Source organism: Mustela lutreola, chromosome 6, assembly GCF_030435805.1.
Source record: "Mustela lutreola isolate mMusLut2 chromosome 6, mMusLut2.pri, whole genome shotgun sequence".
Classification (NCBI taxonomy): Eukaryota; Metazoa; Chordata; class Mammalia; order Carnivora; family Mustelidae; genus Mustela; species Mustela lutreola.
The window spans coordinates 89,486,025-89,506,913 of record NC_081295.1 but is presented as its reverse complement, the minus strand read 5'-3'; the positions used below and the strand labels follow the sequence as shown (position 1 = coordinate 89,506,913).

The window sequence follows — 20,889 nt, the reverse complement described above, 5'->3', positions numbered from 1 at the left end:
TCTAATGATCTTAGGGTGCTGAGCAGGCCTGGTCCCACCCCCCTGCCACCTGCCCTATACCGCCCATCGTGTTCAGTCGCCAGGAGACGAGGAAGAGGCTGGCTGAGCAGAGGAGAGGCAGGAAGAGGACCCTCTCCTAAGGCATTGATCAGCAGCAGCCCAGGAGGCAGCACAGAGCCTGGCTCCCTGACATCCCCCCAGGCCAAGATGGGGCAGCAGTTCAGCTGGGAGGAGGCGGAAGCGGCCGGTGAGATGGACGTGGCCCAGCTTCAGGAGTGGTACAAGAAGTTCGTGGTGGAGTGCCCCAGTGGCTCTCTCTTCATGCACGAGTTTAAGTGCTTCTTCAAGGTCACAGGCAACGAGGAGGCCACCGAGTTTGTAGAGGGCATGTTCCGAGCCTTCGACAAGAATGGGGTAAGGAGGCACTGAAGGGAGGTTGGCGGCCAGCCTGCCTGGCTCATGTCCCTTTGAGCGGAAGGAGCACCCCTGTGGGAGGGAGCGCCCCGTCCCCAGGCGTCCCGCTCTTCTCTCCAATCCCTGTTCACCTGTTCTGTCTCTCTCTCCCCCACACTCTTCTCACTTCCCATCTTTCCTTCCCTCCTCTCTGTCTCACCTTCTCTCCCTCGGCCTCTCTACTCTTCCTGACTCCCTCTCTCCTCCTGCTGAGAGCTGAAGGCAAGCTGGGCAGAAAGGCACAAACGTCAGTCTGCAATCTGAGTGTTTTTGACCAAGGCTGTACAGCCTAAGGGCTTGGTTTTTCACACTCGCCAGAGCCCCTGTCACTCTAAAGTTAAGGAGCTCAAGAGCTGTTCCAAAGGGCTGAGCTAGCTTGGTATAGACGGTGCGCTCCCCCTCATTGGGGTCATTGGAGTTGAGACCAGTCAGGTCTTCCCGCCCAGCGTGCTGGAGGGACCTCCTGGGCTGATGGGGCGACTAGACGGATGATGCAAAAGTCCTTTACAAGTCTCCAAGTCAGGGAAGAGTCCATGAAATTATCCAACCACAGGATTTCTGTAAGCTCCCCAGTGGTACCTACAGCTGAGAAGATGCTCTAAGTGTGCCCCTGGAGATTGAACTTAGAAACAGAAACCCCTTCATTATTGAAGCTCATCCATCCATTGCCTCCGTGATCCTTCAGATTGTTAGACTTGCCTCAAGCACTATTTCCATCCCCCAAATTGAGGGGCGGCTATTGGGTCTAGATAACCAATCTGGAGAAAGCCTCTATACCCTGCTTTTCCATGCATGGAGAGCTTCACTCTCTAGGCTGAGTCGCTGGGAATGCCCTTCAGGGCTGATCTTGGCCCCGGGACCAGTCAGCACCTGTCAGGGGCAAGGGAGGGTGCAGTGAGCATCCTCAGGGCAACAGAAACCTCCTTAGAGATGAACCCTATGAACTCCCTCACAGACAGAGTTTCACACTTCTCCAAGCTCCCCCGTCCAAGCCCATCGCAGCCCTCTTCATCATCCAAATTAAATGACAACACAACCAGGACAAAAGGAAGTGAAACGGTTTGGCCAAGATCATAGACTGAAGGGTCCTGACTCCCCATCAATGTGCCTGCTCAGAAGGCAGTTTGTTTTTGGTTTTGTTGTGTTGTTTTGTTTTGTTTTGAGAAAGAGAAAATGATTTTTAACTAAACAGCTCATACGTGACAAGACTTACTATCATAAATATATCAGTATTCCCCATCTCCACCTAAAAATTCAGTTCAACAACAGCTCAAGATTGAAAAGGGATTGTCAAGTTTCATGGGCATAATATGGCTGTACCCCTTATAGCTACCTCATCTCTTCTTACAAATTAGCGCATGATAGGCATCGATTGCTTTTTTCCTATCATTATAACTTTTTATTTTTATTTTTTTTAAAGATTTTATTTATTTGACAGACAGGAGTTACAAGTAGGCAGAGAGGCAGGCAGAGAGAGGAGGAAGCAGGCTCCCTGCTGAGCAGAGAGCCTGACGTGGGATTCGATCCCAGGACCCTGGGATCATGACCTGAGCTGAAGGCAGAGGCTTTAACCCACTGAGCCACCCAGGCTCAGATTTTATTGATTTATCTAAGACAGAGAAAGAGCACAAACAGGAGGAGAGGAAGAGGGAGAGGCAGAAGCAGACTTCCACTGAGCAGGGTGTCTCATGTGGGGCTCGATCCCAGGACCCCCAGATTACGACCTGAGTGGAAGGCAGATGCTTAACTGACTGAGCCACCCAGGCGTCCCTATAACTTTTATTTTGATAGGATTTCTAATTTGTACCAAGTTGGAAGAACAGTGTAAGTGACTCCCAGGCACAGTTTACCCAGTTGTTTACATTTTGCCTCATTTGCTTTGTGTGTGTGTGTGTGTGTCGTTCTCTTTTAGAGAAAGTTAAAGACATCATGCCCTTTTACCACTAAGTATTTCAGTGTGTTTTTCCTAAGAACAAGGATGTTCCCTTAAATTACCTAATACAAAGATCAAACTTAGTAAATTCAAGGGCACTTGGGTGGTGCATTCAGTTAAGCGTGCAACTCTTGGTCTCTGCTCAGGTCATGATCTCAGGGTGGTGAGATGGAGGCCTGCGTCAGGCTCTGTGCTGTGTGTGCAGTCTGCTTCAGTTTCTCTCTCCCTCCCCCTCTGCTCATGCTCTCTCTCTATCTCGTTCTCTCAAATAAATAAATAAATCTTTTTTTAAAATCAGGAAATTCCACATTGACCCAATTCCATGACTTAATCCATATTCAAGTTTTGTCAAATTGACATGTGATGTGTTCTTTATAGCTTCCTTGTTTGCTTTCCTTTCTTTCTTTCTTTTTTTGGTTTGATCACACATTGTGTTCACTCGTCCAGTCTTTTTATTTTTTTTTTAAAAAGATTTTATTTATTTATTTGACAGAGAGAGATCACAAGTAGACGGAGAGGCAGGCAGAGAGAGAGAGGGAAGCAGGCTCCCCGCTGAGCAGAGAGCCCGATACGGGACTCGATCCCAGGACCCTGAGATCATGACCTGAGCCGAAGGCAGCAGCTTAACCCACTGAGCCACCGAGGTGCCCCTCGTCCAGTCTTTTTAGCCTCTAATTCAGAATCTTTAATCTCAGCTTTTCTTTGTTTTATTTGACCCTGACATTTTTGAAGATTGCAGGCCAATTAATTTTGTAGAAGGTCTCACACTTTGGGTTTGTTCAGTGTAGCTTTGTGATTAGTTTCAGGTTTTCTGTTTCTGGCACAGGTGCCCCAGAGGTGATATCACGTCCTTCTCATATGTCAGGGGCCTATATGTTGGTCTGTCCCATTGCTGAGTGGTTAACTTCCATCATTTGGTTACATGGTGTCTGCCAGTTTCCTCCACTGTAAAGTTACCATTTTTCCTCTGTAATTAACAAGCATTTTACAGGAAGATACTTTGAGACTATGTGAATATCCCGTGGCTCCCCCAGATTTTTATCTCCTAAATTTGGCATCCATCCATAATTTTCTTTCTTTCTTTCTTTCTTTTCTTTTTTTTTTTTTTTAAGATTTTGTTTATTTATTTGACAGAGAGAGGGCACAAGCAGGGGGAGCGGCAGGTAGAAGAAGCAGACTTCCCGCCCAGCAGGGAGCCCCTATGTGATGCTCAATCCCAGGACCCTGGGATCAGGACCCAAGCCAAAGGCAGACATTTTAGCCAACTGAGCCACCCAGGTGCCCCCATCGATAATTTTCTAATTCTACCATCCCTTCTTTATCAGTTGGAATTCTACTACTAAGGAAGAGCTTTCCTAGACATTTGTTAAGTTCCTCTGTCAGAGATGGAGCCCCTCCTTCTTTTCTTTTCCCATTTAGTTTCTGTCTCCAAACCCACACCCATCTCCACTCCCCGTGTTGGCACTGTTCTTACATTAGTGAGTCTCATTTCTGGGCAATTGGTCTGAACTCTCTGAGGCAAGTAAGATCGAGAAGTCATAGATCTAGCTCACACGTCAGTTCCAGGGGGGATAGAAATGGGGGTCTGGAGGAGGCAATGAGGTCGGAGCGCCTGTCTCTGCCTCTCCCTGTAACACTCTTCTCTCCAGTGGTTGCCCTGTGATGCACTGGGATGGAAGAAAAGGGTGGTGAAATCAAATGTCATTCGGGATCCTTATGTAACCTGAAGTAGGGTCAGGGCTGGTGCGCAAATACGGCCAAATCAGGGAGAAATGGGGCAGCTAATCCCACAGAGCAGATCACACGCCTGTCACTTCTGCTCCTGCTCTTGAGTCGACAGAAGCATTTATTCCCATCATCTTCCCGTTGCCTCTGTGGGTAATTGAAGCTGACGAGGGCCGGGCACACAGGATGAGATTAGTCCTCTCTGGGAGCTTTCCAGGACTTGTCCTGGGGCTGAAGAAACATTACAGGTGAGGTCACCCCACAGGAAGGACTGCTCTATGGTGTGCCTCATAGGACGCAAGGGCTCATTGTGGAAACCATAGCATGCTGAGTTTAGGATGCTGTGAGAACAGAATGTTCTAGACAAAGAATGTGGGAGAATCTATAGGTTGGAGAGTAAGGATTTGTCAGTCGTTTTTTGCTGGTTTGTTTTTCTCTCTGTGGTGCTAGATATGAGGCTCATTTTTCAGACCGTAATAGGCCTTAGAGTCTATTGGACTCTAAGAGACTATTAGACTCTAGAGAGGAGAAGGAAAGTTCTTCAACTTGAACTAGAGAAGATCTGTAGCTTGAAAGGCTCTGCCGCTTCCTAGGTGGGTTTTCCTTGGGCAACTTATTTAACCTCTGAGCCTCAGCTTCCTCATCCATAAAGTGGGTATAACAAACCCAAGGGGGAAAACGTATGTGACGTAGATGGTTCCTACCTGCCATTTTACATACATTTTTTTCTACTCTTATTAAAAAAGAAATATAAGATTGATGTTCAGTAAGCTTAATACACAATTACTAATGAAAATAGCCTTTGAAAGAACAACTCACCAGTCATTGCATTGTACACCTTAAACTCACACAACATTCTCTAAAAGGCTGTATCTGCAATTATATCTCAACAAAGCTTGGGGAGGGTGTATGGAAACAAGCCAGATAACCTTCGGTGAGTGAGGAGAACAGCGAGGGGCGGTTCGTGCTCAGCAACAGCAGAGAAGGAAGCGTTGATGCGCTCAGCAGCTTGGGCTGAGTGAGCAGCCCAAGGGCATTGTGCTGAGTGAAAGTGGCCAGTCTTGAAGCTACACACTGTGACCCCATGTGTATACCATTCTCCAAGTGGAGACACTGTAGTGCTGGGGACCAGCTCAGCGGCCGCTGAGGGTTACAGTTGGAAGAAGGATGTGACTAGTAACACAAGACAATGTCCTCGGGTTGAGTTACACCTGTCTACACATATGACAAAACCTCAAATGGCAGACTTACACACAAGGTGCATTAAAGACTAGTGAAAAATGAGACCAAAACAATCATTGCTAAGAATGCACCTTAAAAAAGTTACCAACTATCTAAGAAAGCCTACCTATACACAAAGATGTTCGTTGCATAATGCAAAATATTAAACCCATGTTCAGCAAGAGGGACTGCAGAGTACCCCTCAAAAAGATAAAATGATTTCAAATAATTTTAAAGACATGGGGCATTTTAAAACAAAAACCCAGGAGATAAAACCATAGCTCCAGTCTGACCTCAATTAGAGAAATACACGGTGGGAGGTAGGGGGACCAGAAATCATCCCACAAAAGGTGTTGAGTAAGACACCTGGGGTGTTGAGGCGGGCTTGTTTTGCTTCCTTCTTGGTTTGTCAGTAGGCTCTTTTCTAGTTGCCTCATATTCTGTCGTGTTCTGTGGCTCACACCTTGCTTGCCGAAGCGCCCCTTGATCTGGGGGTAGGGCTCCCAAGCGGCAGGGCCCAGGGGGACAGGGGTGCTCTGGGCCAGCGATGTCATTTCCAAAGCCCTGTGCCTGACAGCCACTTCCGGGAGAGTGATGACTTGGGTTCTGGCTTTGGAGAGCTGAGGTCTCCGCCCTCAGAAGCAGGAGCTCCTGAAAGTGGGAGCACCCTGTAAAACTCAGCCCGACCAGCCCCCTGCAGACACCACCAGCAGCAGCCTCTCACCTCCAACTCAATCGGCCTAGAAGAACAAGAAGCAAGTGCTCCCTGCCTCATTTGCTGCTTTTGGAATCATTGTCACCACATTCTTTTTTTTTTTTTTTTTAAAGATTTTATTTATTTATTTGACAGACAGAGATCATAAGTAGGCAGAGAGGCAGGCAGAGAGAGAGAGGAGGAAGCAGGCTCCCTGCTGAGCAGAGAGCCCGATGCGGGGCTCGATCCCAGGACCCTGGGATCATGACCCGAGCCGAAGGCAGCGGCTTAACCACTGAGCCACCCAGGCGCCCCTGTCACCACATTCTTGATAGGAGTTTCGGTGACCTGGGCAGTGACCCCAGAGGCAGACCGCGTGCCCCCCTTCCTTCTGGGTGGTTAGTCCCTGAGTCCTGACTCCCCTTGCCCCTTCCTGGGTGGGGGTGGAGGAGGCCTGTCCTGCAGGAAGGGTAATGCCCATCTGAGCCTAGACCACAACAGAGCTGGAGCCAAGGCCTGTCTGCCTTCCCTCGGGCTCAGAGTGAATGAAAGGACAAAGGACATTTTTAGTGTGAGCGTGGCTTTCTAATCTTCCAGAACTGCCTTAGACCCAAATTGAAATTAAGTCAGTCATGTATTTGTAGATTCATACATATTCATAAGACCTGACTGCACAGAAGTGGCGCTGTGCAAAGCACAAAGGAGAGACAAAGGCCATGGAAGCCCCTTGTTTCTCCAGGAGCATATGACACAGCTAGAAAATGAGACACACACACGCAACGGCTGAGTGAGGCCCCAGAGGGAGACCCGAACTGCGCGGAACTGAGTAGAAGGCCCCTGGATGCTAGAAGAGGGAGTGAGAGAGACCACTGTGCTGAAGTGGTCGGAGAAGGAAGGCTTCCTAGAGGAGGCAACCCTTGAGCTGGCCTGGTGGAGTGGTAGTGTGGGGAGATGCCCGATCGGGCAAGGATGCTGGGCTGGAGAACACCCATGAGCGAAGCCTTAGAGGCCAGGAGGATGGCTGGAGGCCAAGCCCCGAGTGTGTGGGGATGGACCAGCCAGAATCGGGCCACCACTGCGCTTGGGGGGAGGCGGGATGGGCCTCACAGCTCGCGTTCCCACTCCCACCGCAGGACAACACCATCGACTTCCTGGAGTATGTGGCAGCCCTGAACCTTGTGCTGAGGGGCACCCTGGAGCACAAACTCAAGTGGACCTTCAAGATCTACGACAAGGACTGCAACGGCCGCATCGACCGCCAGGAGCTGCTCGACATTGTGGAGGTGAGAGGGGCCCCTGCAGCTGGGGGTGGGGAGTGGCACTGGAATCCATCAGAGGGTGCTTTCCCATCTCAGAGTTAGGCTAGAAATCAATTACAAAAAGATACCTAAAAATTCCCCATCTGTTTGGAAATAAGGCAACACACTCCCAGATAGTCCAGAAATCAGAGAAATTCTATCACACCTAGGCACACCAAGTGTTTTGAACGGGATGATAATGCACACGTAACAACAAAACTGGGAAATGTTGCCAACACTAGGCTGGCAGAGGCTTTTTAGCCCAAAATGTATATGCCAGAAAATGAGAGGCTGGAGATCAATGATCTTAGAAGTCATCTCAGGAAATGAAAAAAGAAACAGGGGCTCACGGGTGGCTCAGTTAGTTAAGAGTTTGCCTTGGGCTCAGGTCATGATCCCTGTCCGACAACCAGCTCCCTGCTCAGTGGGGAGTCTGCCTCTCCCTCTATCCCTCCTCCTGCTCATTCTCTCTCTCACTGATAAATGAATAAATAAAATCTTAAAAAAAAAAAGAAAGAAAGAAAGAAAAGAAGAATTGAGAAAAAAGAAGAGTAAATTAAACCCAGAGAGTAGAAGAAGGGAAATACTAAAGAGCAGAAATGAATGAAATAGGAAACAAACACATAGAGAAGAAAAGTCAACAAAACCAAAAGCTGGTTCTTTGCACTATGAACCACACTGACAGCAAGAATGAGCAAGGAGGAAACTGTCCCTAGTATAACTCGGACTGACACTGGACCCGATCAGCCTGTTCCTCCCCAGAACTGTACTCCCTACCCAGGTCAGAGACAAAGGGGTCCCCTCCGGGTAGTTCTGTGGTTTGCCCAAGTTCATCTCTCCCAGGAGGCGCTGGGGCTGGCTGTAGCTCCGGGGTTCCCAGACCCTGTCTGTGGGGCCCACCGTGTCCCAGGTGCCACGCTGGGCTGTGAGACCCTGGGGCGGACAAGACAGGCCTCTATAGGCAGAGCGCCCTGTCAGGGAACTGAGGAAAACCCTCACATGTCTCTGTGTCTTCACCACTTCCCTTCACCAATGGTGCCTCACAGGGAGGGAACACAGGGCAAAGGAGAAACCTGTTTTTCCCTCCAGTCCAAACCCCCGTATCTCCCATCATCCTATGTTACACACACGCCCATAAGTACACTCCATGCTCTTCTCCTCTCGGGCTCTCCCTGTGTGTCAAGTGGAGTTGAGACCACCACAGAGCAGGGTACCTCCCTCACCGAAGGGTTTTGGGTTCACTCAGATGCTCACAGGGGAAAAGCCACTGGCATCAGGCTGAGGGAGCCTGTGAGGCCTGACACGCAGTTGGAACTAGGCTCTAGGCTGGGTCAGTTTTTATTAGGGTCTGGGTCCTGTGGGCCTAAGATGCACCCGCTGGCGGCGGAGGGTGGACAGTGCTGGGGATGCAGGGCTGAGGGCCTGGGGTCCTGGCAGCAAGAGGGAGGGAGCACGCAAGCTCTCAGGGTGGTATGGGTGGGGAGGCCCACAGCCTGGTTTTCTCCCACAGGCGATCTACAAGCTGAAGAAAGCCTGCAGGGTGGAGATGGAGTGTGAGCGGCAGGGACAGATGCTCACCCCCGAGGAGGTGGTGGACAGAATCTTCCTCTTGTTGGATGAGAATGGAGACGGTAATGGGGGGCAGAGGTGGGGGGCGGCCCACTCCACAGCACCCCCAGGCCCTCCACCTCCCAGCCACGGTTTCCTCATCTGTGAGCTGTGGGCAGAGAGGAGGACATGACGTAACAGGGATGTCACTGGCTCGTGAGGTTGGAAAGAGGGATGGACGCTCCCACCAGAGCCAGTGATGGAAGCTGGGCAGAGCGCTGTGAAAGAGTAGGAGCTCAGGAGTCAAGCAAGCCATTTCCCCACTCGGCCTGGACTCAACTTCCTCATCTGGAAGATGGGGAGAATAGTAATTCCGAGGAATCAATGAGGGGAGGTGTTTGAGAGAAAGGCATGGGGTAGGCCCCCATTCAGGCTACTGAGGCCCTCTGCCCTGTGGCTTGACACCTCCGGCTGACTGGGAACACACCCAGAAGAGCCCTCAGGAGCATTTTGAAGGGGCCAAAGTAAACACAAATTCATTTGCAAAGCCAGTCCCTTTAAGGAATCCTGGAAGCTTCCAGGAGACTCTGGGAGAAGGGAGAATTAACCGGCCTGGTGGGCCCCAGACTGCGGGCTCATTTGTGTAAGAGGTGTAGCTTGTCTGAGAGGCTGCCCCCTGCGAGTGGAGGCCTCTCCTCTTGCCCCCAGCCCCATTTCCTCACCCTCCCGCACCACCATCTCTCCTACCCCTCCCTCAGGCCAGCTGTCTCTGAATGAGTTCATGGAAGGTGCCCGTCGGGACAAGTGGGTGATGAAGATGCTGCAGATGGACGTGAACCCCAGTGGCTGGATCTCTCAGCAGAGGCGGAAAAGTGCCATGTTCTGAGGAGTCGGGGGTCCTGGGAGCCCAGTATGTGTCCACAGGCCCCTCCAGGACTCCAGGCTCACCAGGTTTCCCGAAGAGCCAGAGGGTCCCTGGCTCAGCCTGCTTGTGCCCACTCTTATCTGGCGCCCCCCTATGAAAGGGACTGGGCCGAGGCGGGTGGCTAGGGGCTCTTGGCCTAAAGTGAGAGGACACAGTCCGAGGGCAGGATTTACCCGGGAGGCGAGGAGAACCGGCTTCCTCTCTCCTTTCAGCTGCTTCTGGGGAAAGTGTGCTTCGGCTGGGTGGTTGTGGGGCGTCCACAATTTCCTACCTGGTTCCTACCTAGAAGCAGGGGAATACTGAGGGATGGGGGTCCCCTAGACTGCCCCCACAGTGGGAAGCCGGGGGCTGGAAAGTGTCGCATCTGAAGAAAAAATAGGACTTGGGCCTGAGTCCTGGATCCTAAGGAGTTCATGGGGAGGTCTCTCGCCTCCCCCTTCCAACTTGTCTTCACCAGGGGTGTCCGCAAGGGAAAATTTCAGCCAGTAAGGCGCTGGTCTCCAGGCCCTCTGTCCTCAGAGGGATGGGCTGTGCTCGAAGGAGCTGTTTCAGCTCTGCCCCGGTGTGGCTCCTCCAGCCACACACCCACACAAACCTCCTCTCCCCCTCCCTGCCCCTCATCCCACACCTGCCTCTCCCATTGACCCAAGATGGCCATTTCTCTCTCCCTAACCTCAATTATCATCTCTGTGCACTGAGCAAGTTGGACAAACCAGGCGGTTTTTTTATTTTTTATTTTTTTAGATGTGAAGTTATTTTGTCATACAACTCTATGTGTAGCCTCAGTGTACAAACTAGATTTAAAGGGAGTTGTTCTGGTTGAACTGGGCGGGGGCGGGGGGTGGGGGAGCAGTGAGGAACTCAGAACAGGAACGTCTTTGAAGAGATGTGTTTTTATGTTGATGGATGAAAAATAAAACTCACCTACTGAACTGCAGTTTCTTAGGCATGATTTTCATATAAAGTTTCCTTTAGGGGCGCCTGGGTGGCTCAGTTGTTAAGCCTCTGCCTTCCACTCAGGTCATGATCCTGCCACGCATCGGGCTCTCTGCTGGGCAAGGAGCCTGCTTCCCCCGCCCTCTGCCTGCCTCTCTGCCTACTTGTGATCTCTGACTTGTGATCTCTGTCTGTGAAATAAGTAAATAAAACCTAAAAAAAAAAATAGTAGGGGGTCCTGGGTAGCTCAGAGGGTTAAAGCCTCTGCCTTCGGCTCAGGTCATGATCTCAGGGTTCTGGGATCGAGCCCCGCATTAGGCTCTCTGCTCAGCAGGGAGGCTGCTTCCCTTCCTCTCTCTCTCTGCCTGCCTCTCTGCCTACTTATGATCTCTGACTCTCTGTCAAATAATTTTTTTTTTTAATCTTAAAAAAAAAAAAAAAAAGAATAGTAATCAAGGTGGACACAGATCAGCCCAAACATCAGGAAGGTGGTGTGGGCCTGACATTGGGGAAATGTCCTAATTCTGTTCAAATAACCTCCCACCTCCCACCTTCAGGATTTCCCAAGAGGCAGCCACCAAGAGAAGACGTGGAAATGTCAGCTCCCTTTTCTTCCAGGCTGCCCAGGGCATTGATCTCCACCTTCCTGCCAGGTCTGTGCTCAGGTTTTGGCTGACTTAACAGCCTGAGGTGGTCCCAGTGATTACTAGTAGGACCCTCTCTTTCCCAACCCCCTCCCCATGGCGAGAGGGTGCCTCTCAGCAAGCTGGAGCTTCATTCCTCTTGCCCCTTGTTTTCTCTCTCCTACCCTTGGATTTTTATTCACTCCTTGTCCTTCCCCCACACCCAGCAGAAGCAAAGTCTCAAAGCCCAGAAGGAGCATCTTTGCAAAAATAAGCCCAGCTGCTCCAGCCTGTGTCTCTCCCCAGGTTCTTGGAGAGGTATTCCCAAAGCTGGGGCATGCAAAAAACGGGAATGGGGCCCACCTGTAACTAACTGCCTGCCCCACTTCCCAACTGGTGTCAAGTATCACTGCAGCAAGAGGGATTTAAGTTAGACCCGGGGCGGGGGGGTGGTCAGGACACTTGCCACAGGCAGTGAGATACAGAGCTGTGGGAAACCCCAGGGCCCTGCAGGCCACTGCAGGGCCAGCGCGGGAAGTCAGGGTGCTGTGCTATCACTTCTGAACAAAGACAGAGTTCCTCTGGATAAATGAGGACTTTCTGTAGTATCCTAGCTTCTCTTCCCATATTTTATTATACTAATGCTTAGCCTGTTAGTTCCTTAGGGATTCTCTTCTTGATGTGTCCAACATCTAGTGTTCCTACAAAGGAGGTGTGTGATAAACGCTTGCAGAAGGGAGGAATAAATCAACACACCATACAAGTAGGCTCCGGTGCTGGGGTGCAGGTTGGGTGTGTGATTGCAGCATCCGATCTGTAGGATTCCATCAGGGTCCCTGAAAGCCCAGCTCCGAAATAGGGGGACTGGAGCATCTCACTGGGGAAAAGCTGGGGAAGTCCTTGAGGGTCACCCAGGAGGGGCAGTCACCACCAGCTGAGTCATGCACAGGGTTCAGGAACCATCCTTTCAGACTCCCACCCCTGCCCTTCTGGCCCACCCATCCCACACCCCAAAGAGGGGAGCTGAGCCTTTGAGTTCAGCAGACCACATCTAGTATTACAGTGACGACCTTAGGCACCAACACACGACCCCTCCCCAGTACAGAATCAGCCCAGCAGTGGGCTCAGCCGGCTGCCTCAGTCTCCCCACCGCCTGCCCCCTCCCCACCCTCCTCCTCCTCGCGGTTCTGGAGCCTGCGCACGATGCGGGTGAGGTCCAGGCTCCGTGTCAACGTGTCCAGGAGCATCTGGTCCTTCTGGACGCCCTCGATGAACTCCTCCAGGGACAGTTCCCCTGGCGTACAGAGAAAGGGAGTCAGGGGGAGGGTGCTCCCCCCTTCCCGGTAGCATGGAGGGGGGCAGAGCCAATGCGAGGGGAAGCGAGGCTGTGAGGAGGGGAAGCGAGGCTGTGAGGGGGGGCGGCTAAAGGAGCCAGAGCCAAGGTCTGGTCCAATGGTCCCTAAAATCCTACTCTTGTGCCTGGGGCAGGGGCAGATGGAGGATGTGGCCAGCAGAGGCCCCGCCCCTCTCCCACGCCCCCCACTTCCCACAGCGGTCCCCATCCCAGATTCCTCACCATCCCCGTTGACATCAATCTTGGAGAACACTGTATTGGTGAACTCTTCGGCACTCATGGTGGAGTCGCTGCAGGGGTTAATGGCTCGGATGGCCTGGGGAGAAGTGAGAGGACCCATCCTAGCTCAGCCTCAGTGGTGTCAGAGCAACAGACTGGGCTCTAGAGGCAGCACTGGGGTTTAAGAGCTTGTCTCCGTGCAGATGGAAAAATGGAGGCCCAGAGGCTGGACTGCCTGAGGCCGGGTCATGCTACCCATCCCACCCACACTCCTCCCCCCATCCCCAGCCCTGCGCCAGACGCTCAGTCCCAACCCTGCCCCCTTCTGAGACTGCAGTTCTTCCTGCTGAAGACCCATCACGCCTGCCGGCCCTCAGGCTGCCTGTCTGCTCCGGTGGGCCCTGCTGCTGCCTCTGCCCCGGCCTGGCCCTCTGCACCTGGAGTTACCCGGATGATGGTGAGCAGCTCATCGCGGTCAATGCATCCGTTGCCATCGACGTCGTAGAGCTTGAAGTACCAGCGCAGCTTCTGTTCCACTTTCCCCTTGAGGACCAGGCTGAGCGCAGCCACGTACTCCATGAAGTCAATGTAGCCGTCCTGGGCGGGAGGCACAGCCCCTTGAGCCCCATCTCCAGAGGCCCCAGGAAGGCCAAACCCACGTGGATCCCCGTGCCCTTCCTGCTTCAGTCCTGCCACTTCTGTCCCCGCCTCCAGGCAGCCCACCAAGCCTGCCCCAGAGGCTGCCAGCAGCTTTGGTAAACCACCCGTCTCCCGGGTTGTAAATGGTGGTGTTCTCTCTGTACTGGCACTTTGGTGCCAGCGGTCACTGGCTGCTCCCCTGTGATTCTCCAACTGGAGCCCTTCCAGTTGCAAGATGTGTTGGTGAAGGAAGAGGAACAAACTGCCAGGGAAAGTTGGGGTCTTTGGAGCTGGGGAGAGGGCAAGTAGTAGATAGGGAGGACGGAGCACCTGTCTTATTCTTCCCTTTATTCTTCAAACTTCACTGAGCACCTACTATGCTCAGTGATAGAGGCTTCAAAACTCAGTAAGATATGACCCCGGTCCTGATGGGAGTGCAGTACTGGGATGCAGGTTTGAATCTTGCCTTCACCCTCTCAAAGCTGTGGGATCTGGGGCAAGCACTCAGTGTCTCTGGCCCTCCATTTCCTCATCCATAATTCTAATAGTACCTACCTCTGTGGGACTGCGGTGGGAGTGGGTGAATTTATATGTCTAAAGCACTCAACACTGCCTGATGTACAATAAACACTGAGGAAATGGCAACCCTTACTACACGTACTAGAATTGTTTCTATAAAGAGATCATTAGGGCACCAGGGTGGCTCAGTCGATAAAATCCCCACCTTCAGCTTGAGTCATGATCCCAGCATTGTGGGATCAGGTCCCGCATCTGGCTCTCTGCTCAGCGAGGAGCCTGCTTCTCCCCCTCCCTCTGCCTGCAGCTCTGCCTACTTGCGTTCTCTCTTTGTCAAATAAATGAATTAAAAATCTTAGAGAGAGAGAGAGGTCAGTATGCCAGTGTGATGAAATATAGTGACAGCACATCTGGACGGGACATTATGGAATCCCAGAACAAGATCACCCAGCTCTGCCAGGACAGAGACCAGAGGAGAGGCTCAAGGAGGCTTCCTGGGAAAGGTGATGCCCTCTTGAGTCTGAGAGGGGTTGACCATGCCAGAAGGTGGCACAAGACATGCCTGGGTGCTATTTCTCCAGGGCCCCCCAAATTTCATAGGCTGACCCACTGTCTGACCCTGCCAGTCCCACCGGGGCGGTGGGGGTCAGGGAAGTGGGGAACATAGGCCTGCCTCTGCCCATCTCGCCCCTGAGTAAGGCTGGGAGAGGGAAGTCTGTGCTTTACAGAAAGGCTGAGCCCTCCTAAGGAGCACAGGCTCAGCATGTGAACTTGGAGTTCAGCCCCTGTTCCTCCACTTACTCACAACCCCGGCTCTGGAACTGGGAAGTTACCCAGAGGCACGTTTGGGGTCGGAAGGAAGACCTCTAACAGGCAGATTTGCCGCTGGCAAATGGGCCAGCCTGGTGTAGTAATGAGCTCCCCGTCACTGAAAGCATGCAAGCAGAGGCTGGAGCACTGTCATTAAAGATTTGGCAGAGGCTGGGCAGGATGGCCTCTGAGGTCTGGCTCTGTGCCCCCCGCCCCAGGCCTCAGGTGAGGTCTCGATGAGCCCGAGCCCCACAGTGGGTGCTGAGGTCATAGTGAACATTCGTGTGGTGCTTCCCTGTATTCACAGGCTTTCACATAAGCCTTAGCTCATTCCATCCTTGCCCGATCCATGCCCGGGGCTGTCCTCAGAACAGAGCAAGGCCTCCCTTGCCACAATGCTCAGAGAAGCAAGAAAAACGGCCAAGGACGTCTCCCCTGGGTAAGAGGTCATGGGACAAGGACACTTTGGTTTTTCATTTTTCATCTCTCTCTACTGTAGGAAATGTTTATAATGAGCTTTCACATAATTACAGTGAATAATTTTAAAAATTACTTTCATAGTTTGTTTTTTTTTTTTTTTAAATGGCAAAAAAGGAGCAATGGAAAAGTATGGGCTCTTGTGCCAGAAAGAGCTAATTGATGTCTTAGGAGAGTGCAGCCTTGGACAAGTCTCGGTTCCGCAGCTGGACACTGGGAATGACAGGGCCTGCTTTTCAAGACCTCGGTTTGGGTGAGATTCCATAATGATACCACAATGACACTAACTTCTTTCTAGTGCCTCTCGCTCAGTGTTTTATTTGCTTTCCTCCTTTAATCTCATGACCACCCCTGGGAGGTGGGAGTTTGGTCCCCATTTTCGGAGGAAAGCTGTTGTGAGGAGGAATTAGACCTCACAACCAGTGAATGAGCAAGCCTTGGCTAGAAGCTGGGTGGCCTAAACCCCACTGGGCCTCAGAGGCAGGGGTGAAGATTTACATCGATTTGTGTGTACCTGTGTGAGTGCTGGGCACGGCCAAGCCCAGGCAAAACTTTGAAGCAAGCGCCTTTGAAGGCGCTTATCCCCACCGAGGCACACTCCCCACTCAAGCTTCTGCTTCCCTCAACCTTGCCCTTCCAGCACAGTCCACAGGATCTCGCTGCCTGTCAACTCAGGGGCGGGCTGGCCAACCTTTTCTGTAAACGACCAGATCACAAGTATTTCAGTCTGGGTGATGTGTAAACAAGTGGGTGTGGTGTGTTCTACTGAAGCTTCACTTACAAAAATAGGCCTACAGGCCATCGTTTGCACAGACCCATTGAACTTCCCGCTCCATTGTCCCATCTCTCCGCTGACCTGCTGGGCCCCTAGCTTTGCACACGTGACAATAGGTAGAAGGCAATAGTGCCCAAAGTGAGATTTACACCGTTGGTGTATGTGAGGTCCTTTAAATGTTACAGAGATACTCTTCGTTGTAATAATTATGTGTTTAAGTTCATGTGTATTAGAAAACACAGAATTGCCCAAAGAACTCATGATTTCTCAGATAACAAATACTCGTTAAGCCCCTACCCACGTCCAGGCATCGTTCTAAGTGCTAGGGATGCAGCACTGAACCAGACAGACAAAAATCTCTGTCCTCCTGGAGTTCACATTCCAGTGGGGGAGACAGACAGCAAACATAGTGGCTAAGTGTTATTCAGCACGTCTTAGAAGATTAGACGTGCTGGGGGTGGTGGGACAGGAAATGCAAGGGTAGCGGCTAGCCCCAGTTAAACAGGGTTTCAACCAGGAAAGTGGGGCAGGTGTCAGCGGGAAGGAGACTTCTAGGCAGAGACTTGTAAGGGGTGGGGTGGGGTGTGAGCCAAGCAGAATTTTGGAGGAAGAGGGTCCCAGGCATCAGAAAGGCCCTAAAGTGAAGGTGTGCATGGTGTAATCAAGAAAGTCAGGTCTGGGACAGAGGGGGCGATGCTTGCCAATACAGAGTTGGAGGGTTGTCCCTCCCTGGTGTCATCCTTGTGATTTTAGGGGGTCCTCCTGGAGATATGTCTTGATCCCAAGGGTTTCTTTAGCAGGTGAGAAGCTGAGATACTCCTGTGTGTTTGAGTGTAAGGCGTTGAGGCTCAACCATTACTTTCCTCTCTCCTGTTCAGGAATTACTCCTCCTTGTGGGGAGCACTCGGGGGGCCCAGCAAGCTGAGCCCATCCCTTCTGGGCTCATGCCATGGGCTGCAACACTCTGTTCCCAGCAACCCTTCCAGGAAAGCCCGTGGGCTCCAGGATGCTGCCCTTGAGCTTGGGACTCAACACCCATAATCTGCTTTGGCCCCTTGACCCTAAATATTAGTGAGTTTTAAATAGCCTCTGAGCCCTAGCTGTCCTTAGAAGCCCTGCCCACAGTGGTGTTTGAACCCTCTGGGCGGGCGGTGGGGGGCCGAGAAAGCTCTGGGCAGCGTGTCCCCAGCTTGAAGAGGACACGTGGGAGAGTTTCAGCACACCCTGGGTGGGGCCCAACGGGGCGGGGAGACCAGGGGTCCTTCTACCACGGCATCTTGACTGAATTGCTCCAAACCAATGAAAGATTTGCTCTGGAAACTAACAAGCATCTTAACTCATGCTCTCAACATCCGGGAAAGATGCAAGTACTGAGCTAAGGGTGCTGTGGGAGAGGGGCTGGGTGCATGGTCACCCAGCTGATGAAAACCAAGCGCCCTAACTCACTGTGCCCAGCCCCCCTGGGTGCCCACCCCCCCAGCTGACAGGAAGTCCTCATCCCATGTCCCGCTGATGACTCAGGGACAATACCATTTGACCACCGTGCAGACCTTCAGACCCACTCAAGAGAAGGTAAGCTGAGGTCACTGGGCACTTTGGAGACGGGCGTAGCCTGGACATCCCAGTGGCCAGGCAGCCTGGCCTGTCCCCAGAACATCAGGGACGGCTCATGTAACATGGGCCTGCCTGTGCCAGCCAGCAGGGGCCAGAGGCTTATCACCCTGCTCTCTCCTCTCCACTCCCCTTCCTTTTGGACCCTCTAAGGGCCTGGGCAAAAGCGCCAGGTATGACCTGAGCACTTAATAAGTGCTCGACCACTGTGTTGTAGGTGTTCACACCCGTTCTGGAGTAAACCGAGACACGCGTGTGTGGACGAGGCAGAGGAAGTCATTAGATTGGGTCTCCTGACACCCTAACCTGTGGACCCCTCTGTTCTTGCCTGGAAGGTGAGGGTGCAGACAGGGTCTGGTTCCTTTTTGAACCACCAGTGCCTGACTCACAGTAGGTGCTCAATGAACGTGAGATCCGTTGACCCCCTAAAGGGACCCCATATACACCAACAGGCCTGCCCCCTCCTCCAGCAGACGCCATGTTCCGGCCCCTGCACCCCCTACCCGAGCCCCGCACTGGCCGGGCCTCCAGCGTCCCCCACCCAGGCCTCCGCTCACTTTGTTGAAGTCAAAGGTCTCAAACATCTGCTCCACATACTGGCTGGCCGACGGGCTCAGGTTCTTGAGACCGAAGAACTGGCGGAACTCGTAGAGGGTGAGCTGGCCGGAGGGGCACTCAGTCATGAACTTCTTGTACCATTGGTGGCACTCGGTGCTGCTCAGCTCCTCCACGGACTTCCCATCCATCACATTGCCCATCTCCCAGGCCTGCGGGGGGCCTGTGCCCCAGGTGGCTAGATCTTATTCCCCGCAGCCCCTGCAACAGGGCGGCTGGGTTCTCTAACCCTGGGCCCTCCTCGATCAGAGGCCGGAGGCCTCCCGAGCTCAGCAAAGAGGGTCTGATGAATCAGACAGTGCAGGAAAATGTCGGGAGGAGGTGAGCAGAGGGACAAAGGTAATGGGGGGCTGTGCAGTCCCACGACCAAATCCAGAAGATGCCTGAGAACCGGCCTTAAGTCCCCACTAAACCCTCGCAGCCAATGGGGTAGAAAAGAGGAGTGAAAATAGAACAGAGCTTAGGGAAGCAGAGGCCCAGGATTACGGCCTTGAGCTGATAGGTGAGAGGATGTTCTTACCCATTTTGCAATCTCCTTATCCCTTCTTACCAGGGCGGAGTGGGTGGTGAGCCAGTGGCTGTTCTCATCCCATTACCTCCATTCTCCTCTCCTGCTTTGAGTGAGTTCTCAATGTTTTTGGTTCCTGCCCTCAGACATGGAACTGAGGTACATGTGAGATAGAGCTGGTTCCTTTTCCACAGCTGGGCCAACTGTGGGCTCCTGACAGGACAGTTATGTACAGTTATCCAGGCTGTGCACTGCACTTGGGCAGCACAATTAAGGGCTTCCGGTCACATCAGGGATAGTTAATATACAAGAACACCTGAGTGATGCAGAGTTTGTGGGCTTCCAAGATGAGTTCTGAGCAGTCAGGGGGAGCCTCCTCCAACGTAATACTGTATAAGTACACACGGCCTTGTATATACACACACACACACTCACTGGTCCTCTTCTGGCCACACTCTTACATTCCCAGAGACTCATCCCCAGAGGCTTGAATTTAGCCTTCCATTTGATCCACACTTGATACTATCTCCTCCCAGGGCATAGGGATGGGGAACAGTGTGTGCCTAGTGGCCTGAGGGGTGTGTGTGTGTGTGTGTGTGTGTGTGCGTGCGCCAGCACACAGGTGCATGGTGAGCTGCTACTACTCATCCCAGAAATGTCCTAGGCCAAGCATAGTGCCTGTCCAGGATGAGGGTTGCCCCTGTCACACAACACTGTCGAGTTCATGATATCTGGAACTAGAAGGAAGCAGCCAACTCGTTAACAAGGCTCAAACCTGGGTCATGACATCACCAGTGAAATTTTAATCTTTGCTTTTTAAAAATTACCTGGGGCATCTGGGTGGCTCAGTCGTTAAGTGTCTACCTTCGGCTTAGGTCATGATCCCAGGGTCCTGGGACTGAGCCCTGTATCGGGCTCCCTGCCCAGCGGGGAACCTGCTTCTTCCTCGCCCTCTGCCCCTGCTTGTGTTCCCTCTCTCCCTGTGCCTCTCTCTGTCAAATAAACTATTTTTTAAAAAATAAATAAAAATTATCCATATTTTTTTTTAAAGATTTTATTTATTTATTTGACAGAGATTACAAGTAAGCAGAGAGCCAGGCAGAGAGAGAGGAGGAAGCAGGCTCCCTGCTGAGCAGAGAGCCCGATGTGGGGCTCGATCCCAGGACGCCGGGATCATGACCTGAGCCGAAGGCAGAGGCTTTAACCCACTGAGCCACCCAGGCGCCCAAAATTATCCATATTTTTAAGTGGTTTATAACGAACTCATATTACTCATAAGAAGAGACGAGAGCTGTTTTAGAAAAAGAAACTGAATAGGACTGCTTTGCCTCTCCTCTGCCCAAAGTGATGAACACAGGGCACCCTAGGCCGGGTTTGGTGAACTCCGTGGGCCCAGGCTGGCATCCTTGTTCTTGGAGTCCTCTCAGCTTCGGGGTTTGGGGTGAAGGGCGCAGGGGTGAGGGGACAATCATCTTTCCACCGCTCCCTATTCCCATCGTCTCCCCACCCTTCCTGTGTGAGCACACACACACCCTCCTCTGTGAATCTCCACAGAATTCGTTTTTCTCGCCTCAGCCTACTGTTTGCTTATGTGTTATGTTAGCTTTCTACGCTGCTTTAACATTACCACAAAGTCAGTGGCTGCTAACTCTACACATTATCCCACAGTTGCTGGGGGCCAGGAGTCGGGGCATAGTTTCCCTGGGTCCTCTGTCCCGCGTCTTGAAAGGCAGGGATCAAGGTGTCATCTGGGCTGTGTCTGAGTCTGGAGGCTTGACTGGGGAAGAATCCACTTCCCCCTCATTCATGTGCTTGGGAGAATTCATTTCCTGGCTCTCAGACTGAGGGCTCTGGCTTCATGCTAGATATTGTCTGGAGGCCACTCTCGGGTCCTAGAGGCTGCCTGCGATTTCTAGAAGCTGTCCAAAGTTCCTTGTTCCATGGACTCCCCAATGTGGCTCCTTATTTCATAAAGCAGCAAGGACACTCTCCAATCCACTACAGAGGAA

General features: G+C 52.1%; 2 protein-coding genes across 2 annotated transcripts; one reads left to right on the top strand and one right to left on the bottom strand.

Annotated features, from left to right (window-relative positions):
• The first annotated feature begins 207 nt into the window (after positions 1-207).
• GUCA1B (guanylate cyclase activator 1B) lies at positions 208-9,917 on the top strand. Its single transcript, XM_059176363.1, has 4 exons — positions 208-414; positions 7,160-7,309; positions 8,835-8,955; positions 9,631-9,917. The coding sequence occupies exons 1-4, from the start codon at positions 208-210 to the stop codon at positions 9,756-9,758; spliced, it is 606 nt and encodes a 201-aa protein (XP_059032346.1). The 3' UTR covers positions 9,759-9,917.
• Positions 9,918-12,480: 2,563 nt separating this feature from the next.
• Positions 12,481-19,854, bottom strand: GUCA1A (guanylate cyclase activator 1A). Its single transcript, XM_059179302.1, has 4 exons — positions 18,315-19,854; positions 13,377-13,526; positions 12,933-13,026; positions 12,481-12,650 (listed from the first exon to the last, which is right to left on the bottom strand). Exons 1-4 carry the CDS (start codon positions 18,513-18,515, stop codon positions 12,481-12,483), a joined length of 615 nt encoding a protein of 204 aa, XP_059035285.1. The 5' UTR covers positions 18,516-19,854.
• Between the last annotated feature and the right edge of the window lie 1,035 nt (positions 19,855-20,889).

Excerpts from the sequence above, each read along its gene's own strand:
- GUCA1B (XM_059176363.1), top strand. The coding sequence starts at position 208 with ATGGGGCAGCAGTTCAGCTGGGAGGAGGCGGAAGCGGCCGGTGAGATG. Across the intron at positions 415-7,159 it reads GAGCCTTCGACAAGAATGGG|GACAACACCATCGACTTCCT; the intron begins GTAAGGAGGCAC and ends CTCCCACCGCAG. Across the intron at positions 7,310-8,834 it reads AGCTGCTCGACATTGTGGAG|GCGATCTACAAGCTGAAGAA; the intron begins GTGAGAGGGGCC and ends TTTCTCCCACAG.
- GUCA1A (XM_059179302.1), bottom strand. The coding sequence starts at position 18,515 with ATGGGCAATGTGATGGATGGGAAGTCCGTGGAGGAGCTGAGCAGCACC. Across the intron at positions 13,527-18,314 it reads AGACCTTTGACTTCAACAAA|GACGGCTACATTGACTTCAT; the intron begins GTGAGCGGAGGC and ends CCTCCCGCCCAG. Across the intron at positions 13,027-13,376 it reads AGCTGCTCACCATCATCCGG|GCCATCCGAGCCATTAACCC; the intron begins GTAACTCCAGGT and ends ACTTCTCCCCAG.